At 51.5% G+C, this 21,045-nt stretch overlaps 1 protein-coding gene across 1 annotated transcript in view; it reads left to right on the forward strand.

The window, feature by feature from the left end:
* CTNNBL1 (catenin beta like 1) overlaps positions 1-21,045 on the forward strand; it is a 108,710-nt gene that overhangs the window by 26,477 nt on the left and 61,188 nt on the right. Inside the window, exons 5-10 of the mRNA XM_087888922.1 lie at positions 10,336-10,433; positions 17,371-17,464; positions 18,169-18,260; positions 18,649-18,721; positions 18,933-18,991; positions 20,057-20,205. Of these exons, the coding sequence (XP_087745048.1) occupies positions 10,336-10,433; positions 17,371-17,464; positions 18,169-18,260; positions 18,649-18,721; positions 18,933-18,991; positions 20,057-20,205 (565 nt within the window). The remainder of the gene's footprint in view (positions 1-10,335; positions 10,434-17,370; positions 17,465-18,168; positions 18,261-18,648; positions 18,722-18,932; positions 18,992-20,056; positions 20,206-21,045) is intronic.

Below are 21,045 nucleotides of genomic sequence, written 5' to 3' on the forward strand. Positions count from 1 at the left end.
CTCACTTATTTTGGCCGTGTCTTGTGGGGAAATTCATTGGAGAAAGCAATTATGCTGGGAAGAGTTTGTGGTCAAAGGAAACCAGGCTGCTAAGGAACACGGTGGCTGGACACCATCAAAACTGACCCCGGCCAGATCAGTGAAGGAGTGAAGGAAGTAGGACAAGATTGGAAGATGTGGAGAGACCACCTGGCCCACAGAGTCACCAAGAGTCAGACATGACTGAATGGGTAACATCAGCATCGTCATCAAGCTGAAACCATCCAAGTGGGCCCTCATGAGCTCAGAGAAGGGAGGGGGCTTCCATGCCTGCTTTTTTTGGTTTGCGTATGAACTATGCAATGCTGATCTCTGCAGAAACCCCCCCCCCTTCTTCAGTTTAAAAAACAACAGCAGCAGACGACCCGAAGTAAATTTATCCAGAAATATTTCCTCTGCGTAAGCAGCTCTGCGGCTTTTGACAGTTCGTTTCCCCAAGGTTTTTCTGAAGGCTTCAGCAGCCTCAGCAACGTGTCATTTGTTAAAAGGTTGACTTGGATGGGCTGGTCGTGTGGACGGACATAAATGATGGAGGCCTTGCTAGTGACAGCCTGGAAGGAGAGAAAATACGACCAGTTGTGTCCCCTTCAGCCATGAGAAATCTGGGATGACAATGGCCATCGGCCATAACACCGCTTTATAAGGCCTTGGTAAGGCCACACGTGGAATATTCATCCAGTTTTGGTCGCCACGATGTAAAGAAGATGCGGAGACTCTAGAAAGAGAGCAGAGAAGAGCAACAAAGGTGATTAGGGGGCTGGAGGTTAAAACATACGAAGAACGGATGCTGGGATTGGATATGTCTAGTTTATTTTATTTTATTTTTATTTTATATTGGATTTCTATACCGCCCTTCTCCCTAAGGACTCAGGGCGGTGTACAGCCAGATTAAAAAAACATGCAGAACAAATATTAAAAACAATTAAAAGATATATAAATTTGGCCCAATTAAAACTCATTTACCAATTAAAAACGTTTAAAACATTTAAAAACAGTTAAAAATTTCATCTTAAGCCAGCCCGGCTTGTTTAAATAAATGGGTTTTAAGGGCGCGACGGAAGGCACTGAGGTCTTGGATTCTCCTTATCTCTGGGGGGAGCTGATTCCAGAGGGTAGGTGCCCCCACAGAGAAGGCCCTCCCCCTGGGGGTCACCAGCCTGCATTGTTTGGCTGATGGCACCCCGAGGAGGCCCTCTCTGTGGGAGCGCACGGGTCGATGGGAGGTTGTCGGTAGCAGCAGGCGGTCTTGAAGATAACTAGGTCCTATGCCATGGAGCGCTTTAAAGGTGATAACCAACACCTTGAAGCGCACCCGGAAGACCACCGGGAGCCAGTGCAGCTCGCGCAGGAGCGGTGTTACATGGGAGCGCCATGCTGCTCCCGTCACTACCCGCGCTGCTGCGTTCTGGACCAGCTGGAGCCTCCGGGTGCTCCTCAAGGGGAGCCCCATGTAGAGAGCGTTGCAGTAGTCAAGGCGAGAGGTGACGAGGGCATGAGTGACTGTGCACAGGGAATCCCGATCAAGAAAGGGCCGCAACTGGCAAATCAGGCGAACCTGACAAAAGGTCCCCCTGGTTACAGCCGTCAGATGTTCCTCCAAGGACAGCTGCATATCCAGGAGGACTCCCAGATTGCGAGCCCTCTCTGTGGGGGCCAATGACTCGCCCCCAATAGTCAGTGATGGAGTCAACTGACTATATCGGGATGCCGGGAGCCACAGCCACTCAGTCTTGGAAGGGTTGAGCTTGAGCCTGTTCCTCCCCATCCAGACCCGTACAGCCTCCAGGCACTGGGACATCACTTCAAGGGCATCGTTGGGGTGGCCTGGGGTGGAGATGTACAGCTGGGTGTCATCAGCGTACTGGTGGTATCTCACCCCAAAGCCACGGATGATCTCACCCAGCGGCTTCACATAAATGTTGAACAGAAGGGGCGAGAGGACCGATCCCTGCGGCACTCCACAAATGAGAGGCCTCGAGGTCGACCTCTGCCCCCCTGCCAACACAAACTGCGACCGGTCGGAGAGAAAGGAGGAGAACCACCGCAACACGGTGCCTCCCACCCCCAACTCTTCCAGCCGGTGCAGCATGATACCATGGTCGATGGTATCAAAAGCCGCTGAGAGGTCTAACAGGACCAGAACAGAGGAACAACCCCTGTCCCGAGCCCTCCAGAGATCATCAACCAACGCGACCAATGCCGTTTCTGTGCTGTGCCCAGACCTGAAACCCGACTGGAACGGATCTAGATAAGATGTTTCCTCCAGGAATTGCGGAAACTGTCGTGCGACCACACTCTCAACAACCTTCGCCATAAAGCGAAGGTTGGAGACAGGACGATAGTTGGCCAATATTGCCGGATCCAGGGACGGCTTCTTGAGGAGAGGCCTCACCACCGCCTCTTTCAAGGCCGCGGGGAAGTAACCCTCACTCAACGAAGCGTTGATAACACCCTGGAGCCAGCCTCGTGTAACCTCCCGGGAAGCCAGTACCAACCAGGAGGGACACGGGTCCAGTAAACATGTGGCCGCACTAAGTCTCCCCAAAATCCTGTCCACATCATCAGGAGTCACAGCATCAAACTCCTCCCAGATAACATTCTCAAGACTATTCCTCGTCACCCTGCCCTGATCTACCCAGTCAGAGTCCAAATCCCCCCGGATCTGGGCGATTTTGTCATACAGGTATTGTCCGAAATCCTCCGCCCTGCCTTCTAAGGGATCCTCCCGCACTCCTGGATGGAGCAGGGCGCGGGTCACCCTAAACAGGGCAGCCGGACGATTCCCTGATGACGCAATAGAGGCGGAAAAGTAGTTAGACTTTGCCGTCTCTATCGCCACTAGGTAGGCCTTAATATGCGACCTTACCAGTGTTCGATCAGATTCAGCGAGACTGGCCCTCCAACCGCTCTCCAGGCGTCTTTTCCGGCGCTTCATTTCCCTCAGCTCCTCAGTAAACCAAGGAGCCGCACGGGATCGGCATCGGGTCAGAGGCCGCAAAGGCACAACTCGGTCCAAGGCCCCACCAGCCGCCCGATCCCAGGCGGCTACCAGGTCCTCGGCCGAGTCATGTGCTAGATCCTCAGGAAATGGCCCAAGCTCCGTCTGGAACCTATCAGGATCCATCAGGCGCCTGGGGCGGATCCATCTAATTGGATCCACCTCCCTGCGGCGAGGGGTCGCGGTTCGAAGATCTAGGCGAAGGAGTGAGTGGTCAGACCATGACAAGGGTTCCATGTCTATATCCCCTATAACAAGACCACTCAACCACTGGCCAGAGACAAAAATCAGATCCAGAGTGTGACCTCCCCTGTGAGTAGGGCCATGAACTAACTGGGTCAGGTCCATGGCCGTCATGGAAGCCATGAACTCCCGAGCCACCTCAGACGTTTCACCGACGGATGGCAAGTTGAAATCACCCATGACTAAAAGCCTGGGTGTATCTACTGCCACCGTGGCTATCACGTCGAGTAGCTCAGGTAGGGCTGTTGCCACGCGGCAGGGAGCCAGGTACGTAAGCAACAAGCCCATCTGAACCCCACGGCCCCACCTCACAAGGAGGGACTCACATCCGGCTATCTGAGGCACAGTGGTCTCCCTCGGACCCAGATCCTCGTTAATAATAACCGCCACCCCCCCGCCCCTCCCCTGAGCCCTCGGCTGATGGAATGCTCTGAAGCCTGGTGGGCACATTTCAACCAGAGGGACGCCACCCTCCGGGCCCAACCAGGTCTCCGTAATACCCGCCAGGTCCGCTCCTCCCTCTTGTATAAGATCGTGAATGAGGGGGGCCTTATTGACCACGGACCTGGCATTGCACAGCATCAGCCGAAGGCCCAGCTCCTGAGTATCTAAGCCACCTAGTATCCGAGCAGAGCCTTGGGGACCGGGGCAAGCAATTGCTCTCAGACAGCAAGTGCGAGCCCCCAGCACCTGATGTGGTCCCCTGCTCCCGCCATATCTGCCCCTCCCATTCACCGTGCCGATGGTACAGCCCTCATAGATATCGTCCCCCATCCCTTTCCCAATCCCTCGTCCGGTGCCCCCCGGATCGTTACCCTGTGCCGGGCACGGCTCTGACCCTGGTGGATTTCCCCCCCAATCCGCCTTAGTCGTCTTCCCAATATCTTTAAAAGAATAATTACAACCCCCTCCCCCAGAACCCCTTAAAATCTTTAAAAATTTCCCTAAAAAGCCCCATAAATTCCCATAAATTCTTCCTTGCTCCATGCCATCTCTCCGGACTCCAAAGTCCGTCATCGAGATAGGCCCTCGATAATGTGGGGGGCCAAATCTGCGAGAGGGGAGAATCTCGCAGGGCGAGGAGTTCCGACACCGAATACATATAGCTATCAAGGGGAAACAGTCCAAGGGTGGGGGACCACTGATGTTATAAGCGTAGGGAAAATTCCAGTCCATGGTCAGGCTGCCAAGCTCCACTGTCCTCTCACGACAGTGGCTAGTTTAATGAACAGGAGGACTAAGGGTGGCATGATAGCAGTTTTATAATATTTGGGGGGCTGCCAAGAAGGGGGGGGGGTCAACCTATTCAAAGTACCTGAAAGCAGAACAAGAAGTGACGGATGGAAACTACTGTATTGTTTGGAGAATAAGACATACTTCCTCCTCCCCCAAAAGAGGGTGAAAATTTGGGTGCGTCTTATACACCAAATATAGCCCCGCCCACCCACCGGCCCCCACCCTTTGGCCTCTGCCTCCCAGCAATTTACCTCCTTGCAGCAAACAGCAAACAGCCCGTTTCAGCTTCAGCACAGCCTGATTAGCACAAGCAGCTGAATGTCGGTTGGATCGGCCTCCCGACCCTCAGGTGTTTCAGGCTGCAGGGATTGCCGTTGCATATTGCCGTGTGGGCCTCTGCTGTTTGCTGCAAAGAGGCAAATTGCTAGGAGGCAGGTTTTTTTTTCTTGTGCTAATCAGGTTGTGATGAAAATGAAACTAAAGCAGGCTGTTTGCTGTTTGTTGCAAGGAGGCAAATTGCTGGGAGGCAGATTTTTTTTTCTTGCTTTCCTCCCCCAAAAAGGTAGGTGCGTCTTATAGTCCGAAAAATGCGGTAATCAAGGAGAGAAGCAACTTAGAACTAAGAACAGAAGTTGCCTCCAGAAGTTGTCGGTGCTCCATCACTGGATGAAGTTTTTAAAGAAGAGCCTGGGCAGCCACTTGTCCGAAATAATATAGGATCTCCTACTTGAGCAGGAGGCTGGACTAGAAGACCTCCAAGGTCTCTTCCGTCTCTATTCTAAGTTGCAGGAATTGGGTATGTCTAATGAGAGAAGGGCTAAGGGAGACGCGATAGCAGCCTTCCACTGTTTGAAGGGCTGCCACAGAGAGGAAGGAATCCACCTATTCTCCAAAAGGCAGGACGAGAAGCAACGAATAGAAGCTGACCAAAGAGAGAACCAACGTAGAACTAAGGAGAAATTTCCTGACAGGGAGAACAATCAAGTCAGTGGAACCATTTGCATTCAAAAGCTGTGATTGCTGCATCACTGGAAGCTTCTCAAAGGAGCCTGGACAAGCATTTGTCTGAAATGGTATAAGGTCTTCTGCTTGGCCAGGACTAGAAGACCTCCAAGGTCCCTTCCAACTCTCTTACTTTGAGCCTGTCAGGTTTTTCGTGGCTCCCTCCTGCTTTTAGTGCTGGGCTCATCCTGCATCGAAGTGGAATCCGGGCATGGTCTTGCAGTCCTGGGGGAAGCAGCCTTTGCAGGCAATTGGCAAAATATTAGGAGGCAAAACATGAAGCCCTGGCAGAATCCTCTTGCGCAACACACACACGCACACACACACACACACACACAGAGCAGCATGCAAGAGAGGCGGCCGTGAGGCAGCCAGAGAAGGTCTCCTTCCATCGGGAGGGATTTGCATGGGATTCGGAGAAGGAGAAGGCCTGAAGAGAATGCAAAGCAGCCCCTGTTTGATTAGAGTCGATGCCCTGAGAGTAAACACAGTGGGTAAAATCTCCATAAATAAAGTTAGTGGCCCAGGAGGCTCCGCTGCGGAAGGTGAGCCAAGATGGAAGCAGAAGATAATGCACCAATAATAGTTCCAGTGAGCAGAGCCTGGGAACTTGAGCCCATCCATCAGCATCCAGAGCCGTCAGAGGACCTTCTCTCTTGCTGACACAGCTTGGGAGGGGAGGGGGGTGAAGTCGGACTGCTCTGCTCAATAAGGAGCACACAAGGCCCCCATTATCCAGTACCTAAGAGGCTGGATGGAAACCAACACAGAAATAAGGAGAAATTTCCTAACAGCAAAATTTAACTAGTGGAACAGAAGTTGCCTCCAGAAGTTGTGGGTGCTTCATCACTGGAGGCTTTCAAGAAGGGATTGTGTGAAATGGTGTAGGATCTCCTGCTTGAGCAAGGGGTTGGACTAGAAGACCTCCAAGGTCCCTTCCGGCTCAATTTTGAATTGAACAGCCTAATAGAGGGGAGGACTGGGGGTGACATGATAGCAGCCTTCCAATATTTGAGGGGCTGCCACAAATAAGGGGAGGGGTGTCCACTTATTCTCAAAATACCTCACCTGAAAACAGGACAAGCAGCAACGGATGGAAACTATTCAAGGACAGAAGGAACTAAGGAGGAAATTCCTGACAGTGAGAATAATTAACCAGTGGAACAGCTCACCACCAGAAGCTGTGAATGCTCCAACACCGGAGGCTTTTAAGAAGCGACTGGACAGCCACTTGTCTGAAATGGTAGATGGTCTCCTGCTTGAGCAGGGGCTTAAACCAGAGATCCCTCCAACTCCGTTGGTCTGTTATTCAGTAGTCAGGACTAGAGGTGACATGAGAGCATCTTCCAATATTTGAGGGTCTGTCACAGAGAAGAGGGGGGCCCGCCTATTCTCCAAGGCACCTGAGGGCAGAACAAGAAGAACGGATGGAAACTTACCAAGGAGAGAAGCAACCTGGAACGAAGGAGAAATTTATTGAGAGTGACAACAATTAGTCAGTGGAACGACTTGCCTCCAGAAGTTGTGGATGCTCTTAACACCGGAGGTTTTCAAGAACAGACTGGACAGCATGGTCTGGGCTCTCCTGCTTGAGCAGGGGGTAGGACTAGAAGACCTCCAAGGCCCCTTCCAACTCTCTTACTCCGTCATTCTCCCTGTGCCTGGATGTCCGTTGGTAGCCAAGGAGCCACTCTGGGTCGGTCACCGGGACCAGAGGTCCGGTGGGGAGCCAAGCCCGGACCGCAAGCTGAGATGGGAAGCCATGAGCCGGTCCTTCCCTTATCCTAGTTTACCTTTCCAAGCTGAGCGGGGAGCAGAATTTCTGCTTGATCTCAAACCTGCCAAGAAATTTATTCCGTTCCCTCCCCCAGGGCTTCCGTTTGAAACGCCAAGGATAAATGGTGAGCGAACGATTGCTATTCAGAGGTGGGGGGGGAACCCACCTTGCATGTCTCACCATTGGCATATCAATTTACAGGACATGCTTAAGAGTTTTGACATATAGCATCACGTTTCCCTGAGGACATGTCTCTCCCTGGAGTCTTGAACCCGCCAATTTTATCTTTAAATCACTCTCCGAAGTGAGAGAGAGAGAGAGAAAAGCCTCCATCGTTTTCTCTTTGTTGCTAAAATTCACTTCTATCGCGCTGCTGTGTACAACAGGCAAGAAAAAGTATCAAAAGATTAGGAAGCGAATTCAGCTGAGCGGCCGCACAAGCCCATCACCGACGTGTTTCGACATCAAAGCTTGTCAGACAGGTGCTTGGCAGGTCTTCTGAACCAGACGCGGGGAAGAACAAACTGGCTTGTTGATGCCCCCCCGGGGGTGGGCTGATGCGGCTTAAAGCATCTCTCCTCTTTTTATTCACTTCCACTTCATTCGATTTTCCTCCTTCGGCAGCTATTTGGGAGCAGATAATCTGAATTACCGTATTTTTCGGAGTATTTAATAATTCAATTTATTATTAATGCAATTTATATGCCGCCTTTCTCTGGAGACTCAGGGCGTCTTACAATGCATTTAAAAAAAAAAAAACCCATTATAAAAACATTTAAAAATTAAAACATTAAACCCCATTCAAAACTAAGGTGCGTGTAAGACGCACCTTAGTTTTTGGGGAGGAAAATAAGAAAAAAGCTGATTGGCGGGTAGATCGGCTTCCCAGAATACCCCCAATCAGCTGTTCCCAGAGGTGAATTTTAGCAACAGGTTCGTTGGTTGTGAGCTCTGTGCCTTGCTTTTTTTTCAGCCTCTGAAAGCCTCCAAAACAAAGCTTCAGAAAAAAAGCCTCTGAAACTTTGTTTCTGAGGCTTTTTTTTTGTTTTTGAAGCTCTGTTTGGAGGCTTTTTTTCTGAAGCTTCATTTCTGAGGCTTTTTTCAGCCTCTGAAACCTCCGTTTGAGAGGCTGGGCGGGGCTACATTCAGAGTATAAGACTCACCCAGATTTTCACCCTCTTTTGGTGGGGGAAAGGTGTGTCTTATACTCCAAAAAATACGGTAAGTGACTTTTCTCCCCGGTAGTAAAATAATATTGCATCAAGCGCCTTTATCAATATGTTTACTTGAAATAGGATGAATTGGTCAAGGGACACTACAGTTAGTCCTCGGCTTAACAACGGTTCATTTAGTGACCATTGAAAGTTACAACAGCACTGCAAAAAGTGACTTAGGATCGTTTCTCACACTTAGGACCGTTGCAGCAGTTGTGGACGCTCCAACACTGGAGGCTTTTAAGAAGAGACTGGACAGCCCCTTGTCTGATATGGTATAGTTCTCCTGCTTGAGCAAGGGGGTGGACTGGAAGACCTCCAGGGTCCCTTCCAGCGCTGTTATTTGGTGTTCTGAATTCCAGGCACAGGGCAGAGAGGACCATTGCCTGTGGAACGAAGATGCATCTCAAAAGGGCCCTCAGAAGAGCTGTCATGTAGGGCATTTCAGAATCCGGGCGCCCAAGGAAGAGGTCAAAACTGATCTGGAGAAGACCCCAAGCCCCTAATGAGCAAGACGGGGTTGCGATTGGAGGAACAGCCTCTGAGGCCGGAATCTGAGCTTAATGAGTAGAAATAGGGCACTGCACTCTAAGGGCATCTCGTGGGTGTCCAGTCCTTTTTTTTTTTGTTAATTGCTTGCAGCCTTATTAAGAGTCTGCCTCTTCTCTGGGTAGCAGCAAAAACACGGTTTTTGCAGCGCTGGAGTTTTGCACGGATGGTTTATGGCAGGTTTGTCCACATTTGCAATTCCTTCCTAGCAAAGAGGCAGCTGGATTTTCCGGTTTTTCTTTGAAGTTTCACTTCTCATCCAAGAAGCTTCTTCAGCTCTGGCTGGATGGGGGGGGGGGTGGCTGGATGGTGAATGGTCAGAGCTGAAGAAGCTTTTTGGATGAGAAGCGAAGCGTCTTCAAAGAAAAACCAGAAAGTCCAGCTTCCTCTTGAAAAAGCACCTTTGGGACAACCAGGACCTGGATGACTGAGAGGCTCCATAGATACTTCCTAGCGGGAGACCAAGCAACTCGGAAATGTGAATTGGAGCCCTAAGCCCAGGGTCCCCAGCCTTGGCAGCTTTAAGACTTGGGGACTTAAGTCTTCTGTCCAACCTGAAGTGGAAATCTTGACCCTAGACGAGGGGTGTTCAACCTTTCTCAACTTGAAGGCTTGTGGACTTCAATTCCCAGAATTCCAGGGTTAATTGTTCTCTGAGAAGGTGGGTGGAGGGGAGGAATTGCCCCCCCTCCCCAGCTGTTGAGCAGTTTTGAAAAACTTCCTGTGCCCCACATTCCTGGACACCCAGGACTTCGCCTAGCTAGTCACCGAATCTGGCCTCAGAAGATGGAGAGGCCAAGAAAGGTCTCTAAAAGAATTGGAGGTTGACTTTCAGATGATGGATGGATGGATGGATGGATGGATGGATGGATGGATTGGGAAATTGTGTTGATGTGGCTGTTGATTTTAGGTGGCCAGCAATAATACCACCAGAATAGGAAAAACGGTGCAGAATGATTCCCCTGGAGGGATCAGCTCTCACCAATCATGGGCGCACATCTGGACCCCAGGAACCTTGGAGGGGGTGGGGGAGAGTTGTGTCCTCAGAGACCTTTGAAGAAGAGCAGGATGGAGATGCTTCAGGTCCCTGGGAGAAGGCTCTTCCCCATTAGAAGTGTGTGGGAGCTTGTATTCTTTAAAGAATTGCTAAATTTGGAAGGCCCAACGGTTATTTTTGAAGGGCGTTGATCCCTGCAGGCATTTTGGGGTGTCATTTCGGGTGTTCCCCTAATTGCCAGGAAGGAGGTTCTGCTTGTTTGCCTTAACCCTGACCCTACATGTCGCCATTGCGGTGGTGGATCTTCTGCAGGAGCTCACAGACATCGACACCCTGCACGAAAGTGAGGAAGGGGCGGGGGTCCTCATAGACTCCTTGGTAAGTAGCACCTGGTGGCATCTCGGGCTGGGCTGGGGGTCGAACCTTTGAAAGCAAAGCGAGAGATCTTTTGAGCACTCCCAGCACTGATGATGTTCCCTAGTTCGGTCATGAAACATCTGCAAGAAAACAACCAAACTCAACACCCCACAGTTCTCGTCTTCCTCTTCCTCTTCCTCCACAAACCCCACTCCTTTCTAGCACTGATGATGTTTTTTTTTTTTTTTAATTTGATTTATATGCCGCCCTTCTCCGGAGACTCAGGGCGGTTTACAATGTGCTCAGCAATAGCCTTCATCCCTTTGTATATATTTATACAAAGTCAGCTTATTGCCCCCACAAACTGGCTCCTCAATTTACCTACCTTAGAAAGGATGGAAGGCTGAGTCAACCTTGAGCCTGGCGAGATTTGAACCAGCAGTAAATTGCAGGCAGCTGTGTTAATAACAGGGTGCGTAGACCACTGTACTATCAAGGCTCTTGTTCCCTAGTTTGGTCATGAAACGTCTGCAAGAAAACAATCCAGCTCAGAGAGCACCAGGGAACCCATAGTCATCCTCCTCCTCCTATCTGCAAACCCCCCTCCCTTCTAGCACTGAGGATGTTAACTAGTTGGGTCATGAAACATCTCAAGACAACAACCAATCTCGGCACCAAAACTCTACTTTCCTCCCCCTCCTCCTCCTCCACCACCACCACTCCACACACACACACACACCCTCCCTTCTAGCAGTGCTGATAGTTGGGTGGTGAAAGGAAGCCGGGAGGCTGAGAGAGCGCCAGGGACCCAGCTGGGAGCTGCAAAGATTCCCGTGGCTCCCACGTGACGTCCTTCAGCGCTTGGCACGCAGTTGTGTTACCTTCCAGAGGTTAATGGCGGTCGCCCTGAAGGCCGCTCTGCTGCTTGGCCACAGAATAGAAACGCAGGAAGGTGAAGCATCCCGAATCTCTCGCACAGGGAAGCAATAAACCTGGACGAAACCTTTTGTCTCGGCTCTTTTCTTCTGGCTTTATTGACAGGCGCAGGGCTCCCGAGCTCATTCTATTGTTCGCTTTGAGCAGGAGGGGACCGGTTTTCCTTTCTTCCGTGGAAATAATTACTCTCTCCATCGGAGCCCAGATTGCCAAGATAATTCAGGGCTCACCAAGGGTCCCTCTGCCACGAGAAAATGGGGAGAACGCGCCGGCCTGCCGGGCTGAATAGCCTGCCGAATGGATCGGCAATTTCCTCTTTGCAGTTCGGAAAGCTCGGTTGGACTAATTGTTCTTCTGTGCTTTTGCCAATGACGTCTAGTCAGGCTGCCTTGCGACTGACTTAAGGGCTGCTCCAAAGACTCGGCTGCTTCAAGGAATTGAGGCTCGGCCTGCCGGGGCCTTTCCTGCATGCCTCAAAGGAATAAGAGAAGGGACCTTGGAGGCCTTCTAGTCCAACCCCCTGCTCAAGCAGGAGACTCTATCCAGTGTTTCTCAACCTTGGAAGCTTGAAGATGGGTGGACTTCAACTCCCAGAATCCCCCAGCCAGCGCTGCTGGCTGGGGGATTCTGGGAGTTGAAGTCCACCCATCTTCAAGCTACCAAGGTTGAGAAACACTGCTCTATGCTATTCTGGACAAATGCCTGTCCAGTCTTTTCTTAATTTAATTTTTAATTTAATTTAATTTTGATTTATATGCCGCCCTTCTCCAGAGACTCAGGGCGGCTTACAATGCGCTAAGCAATAGCCTTCATACTTTTGTATATTTTTACAAAGTCAGTTTATTGCCCCCACAAACTGGGTCCTCATTTTACCTGCCTTAGAAAGGATGGAAGGCTGAGTCAACCTTGAGCCTGGTGAGAATTGAACTCACAGTAATTGCAGGCAGCTGGATGTTAAATGCTGCCTTAGTAGGAGGCATTAGCCTCCTACACCACTCAGGCTCCTATAAAACATCACTCCTTAAAAGTGATGAAGCACCCACAACTTCTGGAGGCAAACTCTTCCATTGATTAATAGTCCTCCCTGTTAGGAAGTTTCTCCTTACCTCTTCCAGGTTGCGTCTCTCTTTGATTAGTTTCCAACCGTTGCTTCTCATCCTGCCTTCTTTGGTGCTTTGGAGAATAGGTGGAGCCCCCCCCTCTTGTTTGGGGCAGCCCCTCAAATAATTGAAAGGGACCTTGAAGGTCTTTTATCCGGCCCTCTGCTCAAGGAGGGAAATGTTGCTGTTCCACTTCAGACAAATGGTTGTCCAGTCTCCTCTTTAAAAGATGTTGGAGCACCCACAATTTCCTAGAGGCAAGCTGTCCCACTGGTTAATTATCCTCCGTTAGGAAGTTTCTCCTTAGTTCCAGGTTGCTTCTCTCCTTGATTACTTTCCATCCGTGGCTGCTTCTCCTTCCTTCTGGTGCTTTGGAAAATAGCTTGACCCCCTCCTCTTTGCAGCCCCTCAAGTACTGCTATCACGTCAGCCTTGGCCCTTCTTTTCTCTCGATTAGCCATACACAATTCCTAACAACTGTTCTTCAAGTGTTTTAGCCTCCAGTGCCCCCCCCCCTTTAATCCTTCTTGTTGGTTTTGTCTGCACTCTTTCTAGAGTCTCAGCAGAGTTGTTTTTTTTAACCATGGCAGCCGAAACCGGAGGCAAGGATGCACATGGCAGCTTGGTCTCTTCTGTAGCTTCTTATTTTGTATCTGGAGATGCCAAGGCTGGCAATACCTTGGTAGTAGAAGGGTAGTAGAGGAGCCTTGGTAGTACAGAGGTTTAAGGCACCCTGTTATTAAGCTGGTTATTAAGACCAGCTGCCTGCAATTACTGCAGGGTTCGAATCTCACCAGGCTCAAGGTTGACTCAGCCTTCCGTCCTTTCTAAGGTAGGTGAAATGAGGACCCAGTTTGTGGGGGCAATAAGCTGACCTTGTATAAATATACAAAAGGATGAAGGCTATTGCTTAACGCATTGTAAGCCGCCCTGAGTCTCCGGAGAAGGGCGGCATATAAATCAAATAAAAAAAAAAAAATACGAGAGAGAGGGGAGGGGGGACGGCTGTGCCAGGGACTCGTCCTTTGAACTTTCCTCTTGGATCGGTTGCCTTGTGCTGGTCTCGGCCCTTGGAGGGCTGGGTGGGAAGGTGGCCACAACGGGGCACGGAGGGGCTTTTGAGGAATTGTGCAGGGGCAGGGGATGGCGCCCTGGAGGTTGCAGGCAGGCTGCCCTGCAGGCCAGTTGCTTGAGGCTTCCTGGCACCTGGGAACCTCTGCCCTGAAGCTCATCCTTGGAGGTGCCGCTTTGTCTGCAGGCAGTGCTCTGTGTTCTTTCTGTGAGCTGCCCTAGGGCTGAAAGCTCACTCTCTGTGTGTGTGTCTTTCCTTTGAACACCAAGAGGGTGTTCGGCCCTTAAGGGTCGCTTCATCCCGGCCGTGGGTCTGCTTGGAAGCAGCAGGCAAAGAGGGAGCCCAGAGGCTGCGGGAAGGCCACAGTGGACACATCAAGAATCTGACTCCCATCTTGAAGTTTGCAAGCTGGCCTGTCCGCCTCTCTCCCAGCTCGGTTTGTTTGCTTTTTAATTTCTTCAATCAATCAATCAATCAATCAATTGTGAAGATTCTTTCCATCAGCCTGACTCTTTCCTTCCCCTCCTGCTTTGACTCCTTAGCCTGGATCGCTTCTCTTTCTCTTCCACATTTCCCATTTTAGGGCTCCCTTTCCCATCCATTTCCAAAAGCCCCAAAGAAGGGATACTTCAGACAAGATCCCTGGTTTTTTCGTCCACCCAATGCCTCCTTCCACCTTTCGGCAGGGCAGTTTTCGGTCCCTGAAAGGCGGCGTTTCTGATGGACACCAAAGCTGACGGTGCTTGTCCCATCAGCAGATGCTGCGGCAAAGCGCTTCCTTCTCCGCCATCGCTGTGTGCAGCCAGCAGCCGTCCCACTGACCTTTCCTCGGCGGTCAATAAATTGCTTGCTGGAGGAAGCACAAAGAGCTGCTTCCCGCTGCCTTTGCAGATCAAATTCTGTATGTTCCTGAACAGAAGTGGAGGCTTTCCTTACATCAAGTTAATTTGCTCTTCTGCCTGATTTGGCTGCCTTACAATCTTCACTCCCCGTTTATTTATTTATTGGTTAATTTGGTACAGCTGCCTTTCTCCTACCGGTGGCGAACAGTTGTTATTGTTTTTATGCTTGTATAGTGGTTTTTATTTTTATTTATTTTCTTTTGTAAGCTGCCCGGAGTCACAGAGAGTGAGTGGGCAGCCATTGAATTTTCTAAATAAATAAATAATTTTTTAAAAAGGAGAGCTTTAAAGCCTGTCTCTGCCAGCTGGGCTGGGGTCCTGACAAGGGCGCTCTGTGCTGGGAGGAGGCTGAAGGGCTAAAGAAAGGATCCCCAAACCCCATGTCGCCTGTCCTCTTTGCTTTTAGTCCTTATTCCATCTTCCTTAATTTTAACATGCAATATTGTGGTTTTTTTAGTTATGTTGTAAGGTGGCCCAGAGTCTCTTCCAACAGTGAGATGGGCGGCATACAAATTTAATACATAAAATATAAATAGTTAAAACAGCATACAGAAAAGAAATGAAATACAAATAGGAGACAAGAAATATTATAATCTGCTCTGTTTCGACCCTAGGGACCCCGGGCCCAGGCACGCAGCCATTTTCTTCCTGGCCTTAAGAAAGGCGAGCAGGATCAGAGCCATTTTGATCTCTGAGGGAGAATATTCCAGAAGGCGGGGGATGAGAAGAATTACGCAGTCAAAAGGATTGTCTCTGGAAGTTGCGGGTGCTCCATCACTGGACAGCCATTTCTCTCGGGTGGCATAGGGCAGGAGTGCCCAACCTTGGTGACTTTAAGATTTGCCTTAAAGTTGCCAAGGTTGGGCACCCCTGGCATAGGTTCCCCTGCTCAATCAGGGGGTTAGACTAGAAGACCTGCCAGGCCCCTTCCAGCTCTCTTCTTCTGTATCCTGTACAGCAGAGAAGTCTGGTGGTATCTGATTCCTCCAGCCAACATTCCTTGACTGACCTGGCCCGCAACGTCTCCAGCCTGCCAGACTGAATTACATGGGTAGGAACGAGAGGAGACACGAGTGGTTGGGTGGCCTAGAAGTGGAGCTCTCGCCTCACAATCAGGAGGCTGTGAGTTCGATCCTAGGTAGAGGCAGATATTTCTCTCTCTGGGCACATTGAGAATAGATCTGCTGAACAAAACTCAGTACTGGCGACAGGGAAGGGCATCTGGCCATTTAAAAAACACTCTGCTAGCTCCATTCAATTGCCCAGACTCCACCCTGCAAGAGATTATGGGGTTGTGTGATGATGGTGATGAAACGAGAAGAGACAGTTCTTTAGCCACAAAGAGCTTTAAAGGTGACAACCAGCACCTTGAATCGCGCCCAGAAACACACAAATAAGCAACTGATGCAGCTCACACACTAACAACATTACAACTCGTGCAACTCTTCTGCCCGGTGAATTAAGTGTGTGCAGCCTGGTCTCCCAGCCCTCTCGCCTTCTGATGTGGCCTTGCCGTTTTGGCATCGCCATTTGCTCCAAATCCAAGGGCAGTCGAGATCCTTGGAAAGCCCAGCTCACCCCTGCAGTAGGATCGCCAACCCCCCCACCCTCACAGGCCCCTCTGATCAGATAAAATGACCCCCAGCCCCACCGCAGCCTTGGAGCTCTGCAATGAAAGGCCAGCAGGATTTATGTGGGGTGTGCCTCTTCCTGGGGGTCTCATCGGGCTGGAGTGCTGGGCCTTTGGAGTTTCCACGGGGAAAGCATGGAGAGTGTCCAAGAGATCATCTTGCCCAGGGCTGGCAGGCAGTCGATGCCCCATTCAGCTGCTCTGCTTGGCATTTTGGAGTTCAAGGCCATTATGAGCCGATCAAGGCCTGATTTAGGGAAGATGTGACAAGATTCATATATGTCAAATGTTTTCTGCTGGGATCCACTTGGAAACATTGATCAGGTAATTGAGGGCAAAGCAACCAGAATAAGAGAGTTGGAAGGTTTCTAGTCCAACCCCTTGCTCAAGCAGGAGACCCTATGCCCATGATGGCAAAGCTATGGCACCTGTGCCAGAGGTGGCACCCACCTCTCTGTGGTCATGCGTGCCATCACCAGCTGCTCTTCTGGTTTCCAATCTTCGCCCGTGCTGGAGCCCCAGAAACCTGAAGACCACCTGATCTTCGAGTCTCCGGGGACCCCGGCGTGCACATACGCATTCCGGTTTGGGCGGTGCCAAAAAGGTTCGCCATCACTGCCCTTATGCCATTCTGGATAAATGGCATTCCAATCTCTTCTTGATGGAGCACCCACAACTTCTGGAGGGAAGCCCTTCTACTCTTTGTTAGGAAGTTTCCATCCATTGTTCCTTTTCTGGCCTTCGGGTGCTTTGGAAAACAGCTTGACCCCCTTCCTCCTCCCTGTGGCAGCCCCTCCAATACTGGAAGGCTGCTCTCCTGTCTCCCCTGGTCCTTCTCTTCACTGGACTAGCCAGGCCCAGTTCCTGCAACCGTTCATTGTATGTTTTAGCCTCCAGTCCCCTCATCATCCTGGTTGCTCTTCTCTGCACTCTTTCCAGAGTCTCAACCTCTTTTTTATAGTGTGGTGACCAAAACTGGATGCAGGACTCTAGGTGTGGCCTTACCTGTGCAGTACAGAGTGGTACTAATTTCTCCTTACTTCTAGGTTGCATTTCTCTTTAGTCATCTTCCACTTGTTGCTTCTTGTCCTGCCCTCAGGTGCTTTGGAGAACAGGTCCCCCAACGGGGGTTGCAGAGATCAAAGCTTTGACTCAAAGACCTTTGTACTCATCAAAGCATCCCTCAACGGCGCCGTTTTCGTTTCTGCTGTGTTTGGTTGCTTGCCGTCTGCCAGTGTATGGGCCTTAGGTTGACCGGCCCTTCTCCAGCCCGCTTGCCCTGACTTTGCCCTTTCTCTCTTCCTCTTCCTTGGCCCAGGTGGATGGCCAGGTGGTAGCGTTGTTGGTGCAGAATCTGGAGCGTCTGGATGAAAGCGTGAAGGAAGAGGCGGACGGCGTTCATAATACTCTGGGTAAGTTGGGTGCCCGTTGGAGGGGGAAGAGGCCTCTTGCCCTCTGGGGTGAGATCTGCCCCAGCCCTCCTAGACTTCCTACCTTCCAAGAGCCGGAAGACCTGCCCTGGGGTCTCAGTGGGGCTCTTCCACACTGGAGAAGGCTGCTGGATGGATGGTAGGCTCCCCCTCCCCCTCCTCCCCTCCAGCTCTCTGCTCTCCACCCGTCCATCTCTTTGGTTATCATATCCATATATTCTCGTCGTGTTCTTTTGCATTGTTTATGAATGGACAATATTTATGGGCAATTAGACAAAAAGAGAACCATGCCAGCAGGTGTGGAGATACGTCAGTGAAGGTTCTCAGTCTTCCAGTAGAGTTGTCTGGAAGTCCAGTTGCCATGACTCAACTTCCAGACAAGGGTGTGAGAAGAAGAGCTTTTGATACGAGCGAGGAACCCATCTCCAGCAGCCTGGGCCTCTCAAGGCATGACGTGGCCCTCATCGTCCCAGGCCAGAGGTCCATGCCGCAGGGCGGTGTTTCTCAACCATGGCTGGCTGGGGAATTCTGGGAGTTGAAGTCCACGCTCTTAAAAGTTGCCACGGTTGAGAAACATTGTCTTGGAGAATGGGGAACACTGTTGGGTTGGGAAGCCTGCTTAGATACGCTCGTGGCGCTGAAATCTCTGGAAATTCTCTCTCTCCCCCTCTTAATCCTCCTCAAAGCTATCATAGAGAACATGGCGGAGTTTCGGCCGGAGGTGTGTGCGGATGCCGCCCAGCAGGGCCTCATGCAGTGGCTCCTCAAGAGGTTGAAGGTGGGTGTTGGCCTCGTTTTCTCTGAAAGTTCCTCTTAAGGCAGGGGGGGCAACTGGCGGCTTTAGGACCTGTGGACTTCAACTCCCAGAATTCCCCAGGTACGGTAGCGTTGAATTCTGGGAGTTGAAGTCCACAAGTCTTAAAGTTCCTAAGGCTGGACCTCCTTACCTTACATACCATTCTGTAAAGCGTCCGTGTTGGGAGAGTGACATGGGACACCTGGGGCATTTCGTGGACCATCAAAAGGCCAGGCTTGGAAACGTAAAGAGGGTTGGCCATGGCTGGGCCCCCGTCCCAAAGACCAAACCAAGACGGGAGTTCCTTGGCCATAGGAAGGATGCCGAATGCATGTACTGACCGGCTGCTCTGCTCTTCCTCCTCTTGCAGGCCAAGATGCCTTTTGATGCCAACAAGCTCTACTGCAGTGAGGTGCTGGCCATTCTCCTCCAGAACACGGACGGTGAGTCCTGGACCTGCCCCCCACCCAGCCCCTGGCGGGCTCTCTGCTCCCCTCACGCCCCCTCCCACCTCTCTCCCCAGCCCTATCGATTTTAGGTGCCGAGATTGACCTGGGAGGTAGCTGTCAAATCTGACCTCTGGCCCCTCCTCTCCTTTGCCGGGTTAGGGGGGCTGTCAAATCTGACCTTTGCCCCCTCCCCTCTTTCCTGCAGACAACCGGGAGATGCTGGGGGAGCTGGATGGGATCGATGTCCTGCTTCAGCAATTGTCGGTGAGTGATTTGCTGCCCTCCGGCTTGGCCTGGGAGCGGGCTGGGGGGGGGAGGAAGAAGGGTGAGCAACGCTCAGCCGAGGGGAGGGGGGAGAGGAGCAGGTGTGGTGGGCAGAGACTCGAAGCTGAAGCCCAGCAGGCCTCTTCTGCCAGAAGCAACCACGTGTGAAGACTCCCCTGGTCCAGCCTCCCCCCCCCTTTCTGCTTCTCATCATCCAGAAATTGCTTCCCTTTGATTTCGTGACCCTCCCTCTGAGGGTGGTGGTGGCAGGAGACCTGCCTGTCTTTGGGCCGGGCATTTCCCCCTCCCTGTGAGTCCAGATGGTGCCCCTGGCACAGAGGAGACCTTTGGAGGTTCCCCATTTCTTTGGGCCACCGGGCTTCAGTCAAGAGTGCCTGGGAATTGGAGGCTGGCAGTAAGGTCAGGTGCCAGGACTGCCCAGCTCAGGAGCAGAACTGGGGGGGGGGGGCAGTCTCCCTCCTCCCCCCCTCCTCCTCCTGCAACTTGTCAGGCAAGGTTGCCCCAAGAGCCATCCAGTGGGAAGACAAAGAGGGGGGGGCAGACTCCCTCCCTTCTCCCCCCCCCTCAGCAAGATTGCCCCAAGAGCCATCCAGTGCAAAGATGGGCGGGGAGCAGCCTGTTAGCCCCAAGGGGGTTACCCAACAGGGCTCCCCAGCCAGCCAGTTGGAAGGAGGTCCATGCAAGACCAGCTCCCTGCACAGATTCTGTCTGGAGTCCCAAAAGTGGGTTTTTTTTTCCAAAAAGGCAACTTGCTGGCTTATATTTCCCTGAAGACGTTTCGCTACTCATCCAAGAAGCTTCTTCAGTTCTGGCTGAATGGCAGGGAACGGAAGGGTTTATATTCCTTAGCATAAATATTCCTTAGCCCAAATCCTTCCATTTCCCAGCACGGTTGCAGGGACTGGGCTTGTCCAGTTTAAGGCGAAGAAGGACCAGGGGTGACAGGACAGCCGTCCTCCCGATATTCCAGGGGCTGCCACAAAGGGGGGAGGAGTCCCTGGGGAGGCCGGCTGCTGACGCCCCTGCTGTGTCCTGTGGGGACAGGTGTTCAAGCGGCACAACCCGGGCCCCGCGGAGGAGCAGGAGATGATGGAGAACCTCTTTGACGCGCTCTGCTCTTCGCTGATGCTCAGCTCCAACCGGGACCGCTTCCTGAAGGGCGAAGGGCTGCAGCTCATGAACCTCATGCTCAGGTGAGGGCGGGGCGGACGGCAGGGACAGGCCGCGGGGGATGGGGATGGGGATGGGGGTAGAATCGGTGCTCCTGAAGGGCACAGCAACGGAGATTGGACAGCCACCTGTCTGGAATGGTTGAAGGTCTCCTGCTTGAGGTTGGGCTAGAAGACCTCCAAGGTTGATTCTCTATTCTCTTCTTCCTTCCTTCTCCTTCTCCTTCTCCTTCTCCTTCTCCTTCTCCTTCTCCTTCTCCTTCTTTCTCCTTCTCCTTCTCCTTCTCCTTCTTCTCCTCCTCCTCCTCCTCCTCCTCCTCCTCCTCCTCCTCCTTCTCCTCCTCCTCCTCCTCCTCCTCCTCCTCCTCCTCCTCCTCCTCCTCCTTCTCCTTCTCCTTCTCCTTCTCCTTCTCCTTCTTCTTCTTCTTCTTCTTCTTCTTCTTCTTCTTCTTTTAAATTTGATTTATATGCCGCCCTTCTCCGAAGACTCAGGGCGGCTTACAAGGCTTTAAGCAATAGCCTTCATCCTTTTGTATATTTTATACAAAGTCAGCTTATTGCCCCCACAAACTGGGTCCTCATTTTACCTACCTTCGAAAGGATGGAAGGCTGAGTCAAGCTTGAGCCTGGTGAGATTTGAACTTACAGTAATTGCAGGCAGCTGGATGTTAATAATAGGCTTTAGTCTGCTGAGCTATCCAGACTCCCTTCTAGCACTGATGATGTTACGTAGTTTGGGTAATGAAACATCTGCAAGAAAACAGCCCTAGGACCCCACGGTCCTCCTCCTCCTCTCTCCCCCTCTGCAAACCTCAGCTCCTTCCACCACTGATAATGCTCCCTAGTTGGGTCATGAAATGTCTG

The sequence above is a fragment of the Pantherophis guttatus genome, chromosome 3 (genome assembly GCF_059756535.1).
Source record: "Pantherophis guttatus breed Tessera chromosome 3, ASM5975653v1, whole genome shotgun sequence".
Classification (NCBI taxonomy): Eukaryota; Metazoa; Chordata; class Lepidosauria; order Squamata; family Colubridae; genus Pantherophis; species Pantherophis guttatus.